Below are 16,144 nucleotides of genomic sequence, written 5' to 3' on the forward strand. Positions count from 1 at the left end.
GAGAAAAGAAATTAAACGAAGGGTCGTTTTGATTTGATTACCGTAAACACGAATTACTTTGGCCCACTTTTATAAAACGTTTTGTTCAATCTTATGCAAGAAAATAACAAATATTTTAAACACTGAAATTTAAGGTAATTTTTATAGATAGTAATTTTTTAGTTTCTCTAAAAGACTGTGATATAACAAATCCACTTTCCATAATATTTTTATTATTGTGGGCCGAAGTAGCCCATAAGTTAGGGTAACTTTGTCCTACATCAAATATTCCCATTTTAAAACACTGTTAGGCCTCGATTACGCTATAAAAGTTTGAGAAAAGTTCGTTTATAAAACTTGAAAAATGCAACCAATTGGCGGATCAATTAAGTTCGCTCGAATGTAACAGATGTGTTTATTAGTTACATTTTTCAAGTTTTATAAAAGAATTTTTATCAAAGTTTTACAGTGTAATACCGGCCTTAAACATGCTTGCGGCAACGGAACCTAATGGTTTTGAAGAAAAATTACTCTAACGTATCAATACAAAAATATACTTCACTTTATTTATTCTACGCTTATTTATTCTTAATCTACACTGGTACTTATTTGCCAAAAAGAAATGTTTACGAATCAATGAAGAAAAAAGAATTCAAAACAAAATCGGTCTTATTAGAAGACTTAGGCAGGGCCGTAACTACAGAGGGGGCACAGGGGAGCGGCAAAAAACTTTTTTTTTCTCAAACCGAAGCACAACTCAGGGCTATCGCCATCTATGGGCAATTTACTACCCAGTGAATTGTGCCAGAAGTGTAAGTGTGTGTACCTAACAGTCTGAATGCGTATCTAGTATTGCGTCTGATCTAGTGCTACCATCTATATTTCAGAAGTGAAGTGTAATGGCTGAATGCTTGTATGCTTAATGCTCTCTGTGGGGAGATTTTTTAACGGAGAGATCGGCTCGCACCAGCGATGCAAGTCCGTCACCATGACCACTCGACCACCACAGCGGCTGTAAGTAGGCAAAAATCCTAGTACCGGCCCTGGCTTTAGGTACGGTACCAAAATATAATCTTTGTGTATTAGTCTTCTATAATTCAAAAACAACTCTCAATTCTTGGTTATACAATATTCACTGAAAAAAAACTCCCCATCTTAATAATTTGGGAAGCTTTGATCACTTGTGCGATATTAAACCATTTGTAGAAAAAGGTGCCTTTTTTTTCTGTTGGTCACTTCCAAGCCTTTTTTGTAGGCTCCGTGAAATGCAAAATAGTGCTAGTTTCTGCTACAGTTTTAAAAAAAGTCATGGAAAATATTTTTCCTTCTTAACGACTACCACAATATCTCGTTCTGCCCAAGGCAAGGGGCGCTTAACCTTTTTCAGCCGCTACCCATAAATCAACAACAAGACAGCTTTGTGACCCATGGGACAGTTTGTTCTTCGAAATGAGTGAAACCACTGACACAAACACACAATAAGTGCATGATTTGTGACGGGGCTGTAAGGGGATTTGCAAGACCCATATCGGAAGCCCCTGCAAATCAAGTTTTGGTCGTGACTCGTAGCCCAAAACCCCATCGAATGGTCAGAGTGACGGACTTGTATCGCGAGGATCCGGGCTCGAACACCACAGTGCCGGTCGGCCTAAGTTGGTTTTCCGTGGTTTGCAATTTCGAGGTGTGAATGCGAGCTGATATCCCCGTTAAAAAGTCTCGCAACAGGCCTATAACGGTACAAATATTCAAACATTACTACCCTTCATTCAGAATTTGCAATATAGATGGCAGCATTGAGAAATCGGACGTAACACTAGATGCGCACTCACACTTCCGGCACAACTTAATCGGTTGTAAGTTGCCTATTGCGATAGATCGGGGTTGTGCGTGGTTTGAAAGAAGGAAAGCTCAAAAACCCTTGGCTTGTGAAAGAGAGAGTTTATCGTACCCCCCCCCCCTCCATTTTTTGGAAGCACTTGCGAATCGAGTGTGGGTCGGGACCCATAGCATTAAAACCCTTGGCTGTGAGTAGATTCGTACGACCCTTCTTAGAAGCACTTGCGAATCAAGTTTGGGTCGTGGTGACCCATAGCTCAAAAACACTTGGCTATGAGTACGACTCTCTTCGGAATCCCCTGTGAATCATGTATGAGTCGTACAAAACTCTTGGCTGTGAGTAGATTTATATGACCCTTCTCGGAAGAATTTGCTAATCAAGTGTGGGTCGGAGCTCATAGCTCAAAAATCCCTGGCTGTGAGTGGATTTTTACGACCCATCTTGAAAGCCCCTGCGACCCAAGTTTGACTCACGACCCATAGATTAAGAACCCCTCAAGGTATTCCACGTTTTAACATGGTAAAAAACTTTCTTACGTAGAAATATTATTAAAATATCATTCCCATTGATTTATTTCAAATTTTTATCACATATATTTGATTGCGTTTGCTATCTTATGTGCCAGTTTAGAATTTCACACATCTTCAATACTTATTTGATAAATATATATGATAAAATTTTGAAATAAATCAATGGCTAAATAATATTTTTAATAATATTTCTACATAAGAAATTTTTTTACCATATTGTAGGAGACCCCTTAAGCATTTTCCGCCACTTTGACCCACTTAATCCCGGCCTTAACAAAGTTATGAAATCAACACCGCTTCAACCTAGCTGCGATTATCAGAACTCTATTGAATGTGGGCTTGCCTAACAAAGTGCTATGGTGTCGTGCAGTTTCTCAAAGTGTGTGTAGCGGTTCCTAAGGGCGTCGCGGTGAGCTGGCTGGCGTTATCGATTTGTGTGCTTATTTATACTTTGAGTGATTCTTTTATAAGTAAAAATACCCACTAAACTATTCTGGGGAGCCGCAGACGAGTCATGAACTGGGCAAAGGAGATCGCTCACGAATTACACGGACCTGAAGCAATCAGCTGGTAACAAGCATGTTTCAATCATTTTCCATTCTAGGAACAAAGTAACACCACCAGGGCCAAAGTGGTCCGTATTTACAGTACTGTTGTTCTTTCAACTCAGAAACCCTTGGTCCCGATGTGATCACATTGACAACGTTGTGATAATATTGATACAAGTTGGAAAAAACAGCATATATATATATATAAATGCGGAGTTCCCAACTTTTCGCCCCGTTTTTTTTAATTCAAATATCTCAGTGAATATTGTCCTTGAAAGCGTGGAATTTATTTTTTGTTGGCATCAAAGGAGACAGGGCAACAACTTTTAAATTTGGTTTTTGAAAACATGTGCGTATAAAAAATCATTTTATTTTAATGACTATACAACTCCTTGTGACATGAATGATACATCTTAGGTATACACGTTGTTTGGATACTTTCGCTAATTGGATGTATTGCTCTAGGATCAACGGTTCACCAGCAAAATGAAGTACGGGCTGGTAGTCAGAGCCACAACTAGGAGAAGTGGGTGGGTCTGGTGCCCGGGCGCTGGACTGGATGGGGCGACAAACTTACCCTTCAACTGGTCCTTCTGCATCACGTGTGATGCCAAAATGCGTGCGTGCCCCGGGTGACAAAGGTATCTAGTTGCGGCCCTGTTGGTAGCTATGCATCCTGTATATGGATATAACGAAAACCCATATTTAATGGAAAAAACCATTTCTCAGTAACAATGAAAATACAGATTTGATGAAAAAACCGTCTCGCAATAAATGAAATCCCATGTTTCAGTTTTGACTCCTCTTAACGATAAGTTTTAGTAAGAGGCGAAAGATTAATTCAAAAAATACAAGATATACGGAAGACTGGATGTTGTGAAGATATTTATTATTTCAGATGTTTTTTATTTTTTAAGGAAGGAAAAAACTCATCTCTGCCTCCACCGGGAGTCGAACCCGGGTCCCTCGATTGCCGGACGAGTGCTCTGACCACTAAGCTACAGAGGAGATAGAGATTTTCCTTCGCTAGAGCGTATTGAGTTTTTTCCTTCCTTAAAAAATAAAAAACATCTGAAATAATAAATATCTTCACAACATCCAGTCTTCCGTATATCTTGTATTAACAAGTGGAGAGCGACATTCATGTCATAATTCAAAAAAATTGAAGAGTAATTATTCCATTTAGTAATTTAACAAATATATATACATACATAATTACCTTTGTGAAATTTCAACCGTCAATATATTAGTAAAATTTTCATGAAACAGTAGTATAATATAAATACAAATTTTGCAGTTTAATATTTTATGCACGACATTTCTTAATTTTTTGCTCAAAAACAATGATATTGCCTCAGATGATCACAAACGCAATAATTTTATTCAGTTCATTTTTCTATCATTCGCTTCCTAGACCGCAGCAAATCGTCACCAAATTCATATAATGAAAAGAATATGTACGTAGTTTTACTAGCCCTTACAGCGGCAAAGACGAGACATCTAACCCACCTTGATACCCTCTATCTTGCACCCGGCTACTGCCGGAGTTGTTTTTACAATCAAGCATGTTTTCCACCCACCCCCCCCCCTAACGCGTCACATCAATACCATCTATAGCAGAAGGCCTCCACGCGTAGCTTGTGACGTCACTCACCTATAGCCATTGGATGTACTACAAAAAAGGGTAAAGATGGCGCATGCGTCGACCTGCTATATCCAATGGCCATAGGTGAGATGACCTTCTTCAGTGACGTCACTTGCTTCGCGCGGAGACCTTCTGCTACAGATGGTGTTAGTCAGATCAACTTTCAGTGAGCGGAGTCGGCTTTTGTGCGCAGTTTGATAAAAGAAGGAGAGAGATTGCGTATTTCCTTTTCCCTTTGAAGTAGTATAGGAATATGCGTAGAAAATAACAGAAAAATGTAGCGTATAGTTCTCTTCCTTGTTCTTTTTTTAATATTATTACTTTCGGTGTTTGGTGGTGGGGGCAAAGCACTTATCAGCTGTGAAAGACCCGGAAAATACTATTCTTCTTCTGGAAAACGGGTAGTATTTTGCAGAGAATTTAGTGATTTCCACTGCGGTGGTTATACAAATACAAATACAAATACAACGCCGCAACAGACAAAATGCCCAACGAGGTGGCTGATAAAAAGATGCCCATAAAAATATGGATGTCACATATTTCAAAAATACAGCAACCCAATTAAAAATGCAATTAACACAAATTATAAACAATATATACACATGATAAAATATTATACAATGCCCATAAAGAATACTTATGGTTGTCTTATTCTAAGAATGGATAGCTTCTCGATTTACCCTAACATGTTTATCGTATTTCTTTTTAAACGTGTCAATTGTGTTACAATTTACTACCTCCGGGGGTAAGCTATAGCCTTGCATTGTCCCTCACCAATCGATACTGGTGTCCCCTTGTAAAAGCAGTCGATTGGCGGTGTACTAAAAGTTCATGGTCCATCCTATCCATACCATTGAAAATTTTGAACACTTCGACCATATCTCCTCGACACCTGCGTTCATCCAATGTAAACATATTCAAAAAATGAAGTGTCTCTTCATAACTCAAGCCCTGTGTACCAATAAGGACACGCGTAGCTCTTCTCTGCACCCCTTCAACCAAGTCTATGTCCCTCTGTAGGTATGGTCTCCAAAACCTTACAGCCGACTCCAGTCCAGGACGAACTAAGCCTCGAAAAAGCGGAAGAATGACTTTAGGAGAACGTGAAGAGACCTTTATGAAAATGAGACCAAGCATTCTATTCGATTTTTTGACCACCGCTGAACAATGTTCAGGAAACCTAAGCCGCTCGTCAATGAGAATTCCCAAGTCGGTGACCCTAGTTGCATCTGGGATAGTGACACCATTCAACTCGTAAGAGAACCGTGGGTTGTTCGAACCAAAATGAGCGACCATGCACTTATCTACGCTAAACGACATGCTCCATTTGCCCATGCTGCAATCCTGTTTAAGTTGGTCTGGAGCAACTCCCTATCGCTTTCATTCCCGATTACCCCCATTAGCTTCACATCATCTGCGAATTTGCTAGTAATCCCATCGATACCCTTATCGAGTTTGTCGATAAAAAGTGAAAAAAGTATGGGGCCAAGGACACTCCCCTGAGGAACTCCACTTGTGACGTCTGTCCAACCAGAGAATTCCCCGTTCACCATAACTCGTTGCGACCTATCTGCTACCCTGCTATAATGTAGATATGTACTGTATGCATAGTGAATTGAGTTACTCAATGTTGAAATTTTCATGACCACTGCAATTTCGTTGTAATTCATTTGGTGATTAGTCGCTAATAAAGCAACACCTTGTGGACTTATTTTCCTCAGTCGTTCTTAGACTAATCCTCAAAAACTTCTGCCAAGCACGGCTCTTTGCCCTGACAACGTTTATCCGCGGCACCCCAGAACATTCTAAAAAAAGAATCACTTCGAAGCGCTGAATCAGCGCAATCATCAATGTCGGCAGCTCACCGCAACGCCCTTAACAAAGGTTGGTGAAGCTCCAAGGATCCGCTACGCACACTATGAGAAACAGTGAACTAATACTATCGTAATATGGACGTATTTAATTTTTATTTTTAGTGGCGTGAGCTACATTTTGTTTTTCGGTTCATTCTCAAGGTTTCTCACCATTCGCCTTTAGTGACAGATGAATTCCCTTTTCCCTGAAGAATCTTAGCAAAATATACGAGAATTTTGTTTTTATTTTCTTGGTGTATCATGAATTCGTAAATAGTTTAAAAATTCATGAATATTGAAGGAATTGTTACATTTTTGAATGCGGTTTGCGAAAAAGTTATTCTAGCACGGAGGTTTTTTTTTTTTTTTGGTACAGAATTTTTTTTGTTGGAATTGTTTGGATAGAAGGCGATTCAACCAGGAGTGGTTGGATCTGAATTTTCTTCGATCTCTTCTGTGTCCGAAACGTTCGTGAAGCTTAGGTAAAGCAACTTAACCAATGCCATCACAATGAAAATCTTATGTGAGCGTTAGTAACAGGAAAGTTTTCAGAAATGAGCTGTTAATCGTACGCCCTGCATTTTATAGGTTACTGATTTGCATATCATCAGTGATTTGCTTCCGTGTAGCACCATCTATTGACAAAAATGTGAACTAATTCCCCCCCCCCGTACCAAAAAAAAAGACCCCCCCCCCCCTTCGTGAGAACAACTTTTTCGCAAACCGCATTCAGATATACTTAATTCCTTCGATTTTTATGAATTTTTGAACTATTTATGAATTTATGGGACATCTTTGTATATCTATGCCAGATTGTTCCGGCGCCTTTATTTGTATGGCACCCTATGCAGAGTTCACACCGCCCTAAGACCGCTACTGAGTGTGCACGATGTTGAAAGATACAACTGTTCTAAAATATATTAATCCTCCTAACATTTGATTTATCTTCTTTTTATGTTTTTTTTTGAAGGGTTATTCATCGCTGTCGTCGTCGATAGCGCCTCATCCGCGCGCCACCGTCATACAAGAGACGGATGAGGAGGCAGCGGCGGAACCCCTGGAATCCGAAGATTTCCTACAGAGGTTGATGAGAGAGGTCCTCGGAATCGAACATGCGTCGCAGAGGACGCGACACTTTACTCCACCGGAGTACATGCTGGACTTGTACAACTCCGTTGCCGGAAACGGAGGACTCACGCTCACGGCCAATCCTTACCACGCAAATGTCGTCAGGAGTTACCTAGACAGAGGTTAGAAGAGTTTGCCCATTATATTTCGCCATATTTGTTTCCTTTCATACCGAGTTTACTTCCTTTTTTTTTCTCTCGAACGTATAGAATCTTGCTTACACTCATTTATAATTTGTATTTAACTTTCTCAAGATTCCAACCACAACACGAGGTTTTACTTCAACGTTTCTTCGAATATGAGGCCGAAGAACGACAAGCTTCTGGAAGCGGAGTTTCATCTGTATAAACTCAAGCCGAGATTGAGATCCAAAGAAAAAGCCAAACAGCTCTCTTCTCAGCTCCTTGAGGTAAATAATAGATATAGTAAAAACCCTCATAACGGTCACCCCCCTTCAGATGCGGTCAACCCTCTTTTACGGCCAAATAATAATTTCCCCTCGTAAAACAAAAATATGCATTTCAAACCCCTCTTTTACGGACGAATTTGTTTGTCCTATTGGTGACCGAAAAAGAAGAGAGAGGTTTTAGTGTAGTATATACTTAACACTTGCGTGTAAATACTACAGGTTCACGCATTTACGCTTGATGTAAGTCACATGTTATGAATAAATTAACCAATTGGGATTGTAAATGATAGTGCTTGTTGAAGGTGTAAGAATGCATCTTATTGGTTAAATATCAAATCACCGGCTAACAACAACTGTCACAGGCTGGACAAATTGGTGTAGTGTGGCCAAAAGTGGTACACTAACCCGAGTCCGGAAGTTCAGGCAAAATGCCATATATAAATGCTTTTTTTTTTGCCTATTTTCAAACTTTTTTTGGTAATGGTGCCTTTTTTGAGATTATTCTGAAGTTGTATTACATATTATAATGCCATATTATTATGATGCCTATTTGGCATTGTTTTATATTTATTCGTGAATTTTAGAGGCTATTTTCTGTAGAAATTGGACATTTTTAGCATTGAGAACTCCAAAAAAAAATTTCTCTTACTAAAATCTTCAACCCTTAGTATTAATTCTCATCAAAAAGCCTTCCAAAGAATGCCTGAATGTATCACGTGAAACTATAAATAGCACAAAGTGACCGAAATTTAATACTATACCACCATAAATCTGTTATGGCAGTGTCATCCTACCAGCAATCTTGTTGCGGGCTTCTTATTTCTAAGGCTTGATGCGATAATATGGAATTTAATACTATATTTATAACGGCAAGTTCCCGAGAAAAACTGAATACAAGAAGGGGGAAGAAAAAGACGATATTAAACTTCCGCCATCTTTCAATAGCGCGACACGGACGGCGCTTTTGTGGCCACCTGGGAGAGATGGCGATTCCGAGGATTATTTCTTCAAGAAGCCAATTCCTCTCTCTTTAATTTAGACTTGTTCGTCTATTAAAAAAAAAAATAAAAGAAGAACTACACGAATTCCCTTGATGCTTCATCTTGATTGCTTTATAGTCCTCCCGCGGTTGCGGTCTTAAAAAAAAAAGAGATTAAGAAAACCGTTCAAGATATAGTTTGTGTGTGTAATTGATAATTAAAAGTACATTAACGCAGCTGGGGCTCGATTTAAAGAGAGAAGGAATTGACTGGCGCAGCGTGTTGTTAGTATTGTAAATGGCTCTCTCTCTAAATTGACATTAGGAAAAGACACAGCGATTTGTTGAGGAGTTGATTAAGTACAGTCAAAGGCAAAAGAAATTCAACGAATTCTGGAAATTTCATTCGTCTTAATACAGTCTGATGAGTCTTCAGAGTCGTTTCCTGCTGATAAACGACGACTTCGGCGTAATTCCGTCCGGTCGTTGCCCGATTGCCGTGCGTACCGCCACATGAACATTGTTGTCTTAACGCATGGGCAGACAAGGGCACGACCCGATGGCCTCAGGATAAGGAAATCTGGATACAATTTTCGAAAGCAAGCATGTAAATTGGTAGGCAGGTATTCAAAGCCAGGTAGGGAGGGGCCTCGGAAAAATTATTTTACCCAAGATCTTGTGATCAGGGCCGCAATTAAGGGAAGCCGGTGGATCTGATGCCTCAGGCGCAGGACCAGAGAGGAGGGGAGGTGAAAATTTCACCCTTTAACCTCTCCTTCACAATATTACAAGGGGGAATCAAAATGGGTGCTTGACACGGCTGGTCAAACATCTAGTTGCGGCCCTGCTTGTGATGCCCTCAAGACAGCCCCGCACACTACCAGGTTATAGTTATTAGTTCTAATTAACGCCTAAAAACAAAAAAACATTAAATTTTGAATTAATTAAAAGTAAATAAATTACTTAGTACATAACGAATTAATTAACCTGGTACTTGAAAGTTTCGCCAGCACTATGCGCTTACAATAAAAATAAAAATACCAGTTCAAATATGTTGAATAATACACAGTAATGAATGTTTATTCATTTTACCACCAAAAAAAAAAAAGGTCATTTTTGATTTTTATCAAAAAGTTTTATACATTTGTTAAGGAACATTTTGTAAAAGCAGATGTTTTACTGCATTACATAAAAGTGCAACACAGTAAACACTTTTAAAGGGGCGAAACATCTGACTGAATTTTATTAATTAACATATTTAAAAAAACTAGGAATAATTGGAGAATTTGTGAAATCCTTCATTTGGAGCCGTCTGTGTGATTGATTAGAGGGTCTGGGTACCTTTGGCCTACATTTATATAAAATAATGGTTTTAGTCATCCGGGGCAAACATTCACTTTTTTGTCCCTGTCCCCCCCCCCCCCCATTATTTTCAGTGAAAAAAAAGGTGAATTTGGCGCCCTCAGCTTTTACATATACCTGATTTTCCATAGTTATGGTTTCCCTAATGTTAATTTTCATGTGTTCTCGTAGTTGAAGAAATTTTCATTTATTGGTATATATCCGTGGGTACGGGGCCCGGTGCGCACACCTCTGAGGACGGCTCTGGCAGAATCTCTAATTGTAGGAACCTTCACCCCATTTCAATGTTGGGCCCTGCAAACAACATATACTCGCTGACTAACTACATCTTCAACTCTGATACCCTCTTTTCCCCATGGTTTCCACAAGTGAAAGTCACACCATACTCTGCGTCACAAAATATTCAGCTTCAGCACAATTATCAACTACTATAATTAATTCACTGGGTAATGCCCCCCCCCCCCATAAAATTTTTTATTTCATTCTTACCAAAGAATATTCCAGCACTACACTACTAAGTAAGATAGCAGCACTGCATCTACACAGCATCTGCACAAAAAAGGCAGGCCCGTCATTTGGGAGGCCGGGGGAGGGCCGTTGCCCCGCCTGGCTTTTGAAAATACACTAAAAATGGTGTATGTATATATATATATATACATATACATACATTGAGTACATGTTCTTTGCCCCCCCCCCCCGGAAAAAGTTTAAATGACGGCCCTGCGCCAGGGCCGCAACTATAAACTTTCTCAGTCGGGGCAAGCGCGCATTTTGGCGCCCTCGTATGATGTAGAAGAAGCAGATGTGAGAAGGGTTAATTCGGCTCCACCTCAATTCCAGCACCAGGGGCACCAGACCCACCTGTCCCCCCTTCCAACTAGTTGCGGCCCTGATGCCAGGCCTTGCAAACAACATATATCCGCTGTGACTAATCATCTTCAATTCCAATACCCGTTTTTACCCAGGGCCTCCGCAAGTGAAAGTCAGACTCTGCTTGCGTCATAAAATATTCAGCTCAATTAAATCTTACTATAATTAAATCACTGGGTAATGGCCCCAGAATCTCCGTGTCATCCTCACCAAAGAATGTCCCAACGCTACTCTACTAAGGAAGAGGAGGAGCCAAAAAGGACAGCCATATATAAATCTATATACATAATATACGTGAAGGAACACCAGCAGGTTCTGTCATATAAAGGTGGGGCTACACCAGCAAAAATAAAAGATGGCAGTAAAAAAAAAATCAATGGGTCCACACGAAGGCCAAAGGAATGAATAATAATAATAATGGCGGCCTGAAGAAATAAGTCGTCTCGGCTGTATATGATGGTGACGGTTATATAACAGAATGAAAGTGCATGGCCAGCCATTTCAGGGCCGTATATAGCCGGGGTGATAATGACCACTTACACGGGACATGCCCTCCGGGGCACCCAGAGAATAATAATACATAGTGAAATAGGCGCCGATAGGAGGGCCCTCTCAAAAAAAAAACCCGATCTGTCATGGCGAGTTAAAAAGTTAGAAATGAGCGGTCGGGGAAAGGTCCTTAAAGGTCCTTCGTGTATTTATACATTTTTTTTTCTAATAAAGACGATTTAGCCGCCATTTTTTGCCTGTTATGTTATTAACTGTTCTGTATGTTATTAACTGTCGCGGCGGTCTTCACTTCACAGGGAGGGGATCCCGTGAAAGTAATAATAATAATAGTATTAAGAAAAGAGTCCCCTGGTACCAGAAATGATCAAATTGTTGTACTTAAAGGCTTTTTTGCTTTGCATAATGTTTTCTTTGGTGAATGGATGTTGGCTTTTTTTTTATTAGAGGAATGTCCATAAATGATTTTGTTAAAAGGAGAGACATGTGTTGATATAAGCGCCATTTTTATTCACTCTACGGATTACTTTAGATGTTGGAGGGCATCTTTTATGCAAGTTTTATTCATTGTGCTATTATTATTATGGCCCGGATGTTGTTGAACTTAAAAATCCTGAAAAATACCCATCTGGCAATAAAATAACAGCATACATATTGAAAATAATAAATATAATACATGCAGAGGTGCATTTATGGTTTTGCCACTCTTCTCCCATTATATAATCTAGTTTTCTTTACTACAGAATTCTGCTATCCAGCCATTCTTTTACGAAGTCAGTAATCAGTGATCACGCCATTAGTAATCCCCATGATCAAAGAGAGAATATGTAGGCCTTAAAATTAAAATTATCAGGTCTGGCACTTTATAAAACTTTTTCACGGTCACAAGAGTTGACTACTATGTTAGTACTACTACTACTCTTCCCTCGAATTCCCCCCCCCCTCTCCTACTCCTGCAAGTACACCTGTGTCTCCATGTCATTAGTCACTCCGCAAGCGCACTTCGAGGGCGCCCCCGGCAAAGGTTGACGCCACACCTTTTGAGAGAACCCCTATCATACAGCCTGTGTAAATGACCAAGTGAGTTTGGTTGCCCAGTCAGTGAGCTACCAAAAGAGTGATCAAAACGGTGAGCAAGGGAATGGCTAAAGGAGTGACTTGAAGAGTTAAATGAGTGAGAGACTTAAAGTCAAGTCACTCCTCTTCAAGTCACTCCTTTAGTCATTCACTAGCACACCGTTTTGATCAGTCTTTTGGTAGCTCACTGACTGGGCAACCAAACTCACTTGGTCATTTACACGTTTACACAGGCTGACAGGGGTTCTCTCAAACGGTGCGGTGTCAACCTTTGCCGGGGGCGCCCTCGGAGCAGCCGACTGAAAAAAAGTTCTTCAACGTGATTCTTTTTGTTAGACTGCTTTGGGGGAGCCGCGGATAAGCGTTGACTAGGGATAGAGCGTTCACCTAAAAGGGGGTGCCGTGGAGGGAAAAAGTTCAAGAATCCCCGCTCTGGGTGATTCACTCACATGCTAGCACACTCTCTTGGTCACTCACTGATCCGATCCCTCACTCTGTAGGTCATTCTTTTGGCCATGCACATGCTTGCTCACTCAGCTCACTTGCTCACTAAGTCACTCAGCTCACGTGCTTGCAAATTCTTTAGATTACTTTTTGGTCACTCACTGACCTAGTGCCGGGCCGGTTATGGGCATTTTTCAAGTGTAAGCGAATAATGTTTTGGTGCCCCCCACAACGCTCCAAAAATCTTCCCCTTTCAGTTGGCCTTCTGCAGCCGCGTAGTTCGCAAGATTCAAGATCCTGCCCTGTAGTCCCTAGCTGTCTGGGCGAGATTTGTCTAAGGCAGATGCTGTCTGGGCGAGATTTGTCTAAGGCAGATGCTGTCTGGGCGAGATTTGTCTAAGGCAGATGCTGTCTGGGCGAGATTTGTCTAAGGCAGATGCTGTCTGGGCGAGATTTGTCTAAGGCAGATGCTGTCTGGGCGAGATTTGTCTAAGGCAGATGCTGTGGCGGATTTATTGAGGGTTATACAACTTTTGCCACCCTTCTCCCATTCTACTAATTTTCTTGGCCACTCATTCCTCAAATTTGCCACCCTGCGCTGTAGTCCGCTAAGCCCTCCCGTAAATACGCCACTGAATATACGCTATTTCTCCGATTGACCAGCGGCGGATCCGGGGTGATGTGTCCGAGGAGGCGGCTTATTGTGTATCAATGATCACTACTTCCCCGTATTTTACATGACAGTCCCATTTTCTGATATCATGGGGGCTCTTGTAAGCAATCACTACCATCAACCACACTTGCTGGGATCGATTATTCGACTAACAAGTGCCGAAGTATAACATATTTAATCGAAAATGCGGTCATAAAAAAAGTTAATTGAACAATTTTTATTGATATTTCTTTACAGGTTAGGGTGTACCAAGTGATGCCGAAAGGAAAGAAAAAGCGAAAAAAGGGACAACAACATCGATTGCTAGATTCCAGGAGGATAACTGTCCAATCCACGGGATGGGAGGTTTTCTACGTGAAAACCGCAGTCGAGGAGTGGATTCGAGACCCACAAACTAACCTCGGTATGCAGTTTTTACTTTAGATGAGAAATTAAATGATATACTCCTATATACAGGCTCTAGTTTTTGATTGAAATCTAATCTAGAGCTGGGCAGATCAAAATTTATTCACATAACGCACGTGAATACCTTTTATTAAGCATTTATTATTATTTTTACCTCGATTTATATAAATAAAAATAAAAATTGTTTTTTCTGAATAGGTCTGCTAATCACAGTCAAAACAATGGAAGGCGATGCCGTGCCCAATGGAGTGATCCGTTTCGCCAAACAGCACCACCATCACGTGAACAGACACCCGCTGCTTGTTCTCTTCTTGGACGACGGACGAAATACAAAGAAAAGATATTACCCACAGAATAGTAAGAATATCTTAGATTTAAGGCATCCTGTAGAGAAATGGATCTCAAACTTTTTTCAACCGTGGCTCTCTTGCCCAATTCATGGCTCATATGCAGTTTCCCAGGATATACAGGGTGTCTTGTAAGTGCTAATGCAGCTTTTATCTCATCAACCGTCCACACTAGAAGTATAGTTTTAATTGAAAAAATTCGTTCAAAAATTATCCTGCACCAGTAATGAGAGTGAAAACACAGTGTGTGACAAAATTTAAAAAAAAATCTAAACTTTTATACAGTTCCCTTGTTCTCTAACTTCCAATTAGAAAGTTGCTGCATTGTCTCTCCGGAGACAAAAAAAATAATCAACTTTTTTAAGTCCAATATTCGATGAGATATTCGAATTCAAAAAGCGGAGAAAAGTTGGAAAGGACAGCATAAGTGGGGAAAAGGAACGTTGCCATTCAACAAAAAAAAGGTGTGTTGACTTTTTCACAAAAACATTAGTTTTTGTTCTTTTTTCATAACTTTTCTCCGATTTTTGAATAAAAAACATCTTAGTGAATATTGCACTTAGAAACGTGGAATGTTTGCTTTTGGCTTCAGGAGCAACAGTAACCAAGGCAACAATTTTCTAATTGGAAGTTCGAGGACAAGTTGACTATAAAAATTTAGATTTTCTATTCTGTGTCTCACACACTATATTTTCACTCTCAATACTGGTGCAGGGTAATTTTGGAAAACCTTTTGAACATTTTTTAAATAGGAATCATACCTGTACGACGAACGATTGATGAGATACAGGCCGCATTAGCACTTACAGGACACCCTGTATATAAAATTGATTTTCTGTCTGTCGGTGCGTGCGCGTCTGTGTGTGTTTATGTTCTCAATAAAAATCTATAATTTTTGACCTATCGTCACCAAATTTTGTATATACAGTGAAACCTCGATATAACGATATTTTGCGGGTCAGGAACAAATATATATCGTTGTAGAGGGATTATACGTTATATTGAGAGGCAACATCGTCATCACGTGACATAAAATTTATGCTGTTGTTGGCATCTATCCTAAATCTGCGTTGTTAAGCATCATCAGAAAAAAGCGCTTTAAAGTATTTATTCGTCGCGAAAAACGAATTAGTTGATTAATGAAATTCGTTCAGACGCGTAGCCTCACGTACATACGTTTACCGCGCGTATTGCACTTTTTGTGTCTTACAGAGAAAGTGGCGATACCCGATCAGCTTTGCCAACATTTTCGGTGATCGCGTGGTGCGAAAAACACAAATTGAAAAAATTAAAACAAGTGACGAAGTTAAAATTAAATTCAAGACGATTTTGAGCGAAATATAAAAAAATATCATTGTAGTGGGCATGGCCCCCACAAGGGTGGGGCTGACAGGGCCTGGGACGATTCTCATCATTTTTTTGTTTCTTTACGATATAAATTCATGATAAAGGGGCTCATGAAAGTCTGGTCTGGGCCGCCAAAGATCCCAGTCCTGAGATAGGCTAGGTCCTAGCTCCAGGATGTATAAATGTACCCAAAACCACTGCATG

The 16,144-nt window shown here is 40.1% G+C and overlaps 1 protein-coding gene across 1 annotated transcript in view; it reads left to right on the forward strand.

Moving 5' to 3' along the window:
* LOC149069152 (bone morphogenetic protein 2-like) overlaps positions 1-16,144 on the forward strand; it is a 31,636-nt gene that overhangs the window by 11,983 nt on the left and 3,509 nt on the right. Inside the window, exons 2-5 of the mRNA XM_089250683.1 lie at positions 7,363-7,642; positions 7,775-7,929; positions 14,079-14,244; positions 14,445-14,603. Coding sequence (XP_089106809.1) covers positions 7,363-7,642; positions 7,775-7,929; positions 14,079-14,244; positions 14,445-14,603 — 760 coding nt within the window. The remainder of the gene's footprint in view (positions 1-7,362; positions 7,643-7,774; positions 7,930-14,078; positions 14,245-14,444; positions 14,604-16,144) is intronic.

This window comes from Pholcus phalangioides, unplaced genomic scaffold (genome assembly GCF_987345545.1).
Source record: "Pholcus phalangioides strain wild (caught in Gottingen) unplaced genomic scaffold, Ppha-v1.0 ptg000024l_1, whole genome shotgun sequence".
In the NCBI taxonomy this organism is placed as follows: Eukaryota; Metazoa; Arthropoda; class Arachnida; order Araneae; family Pholcidae; genus Pholcus; species Pholcus phalangioides.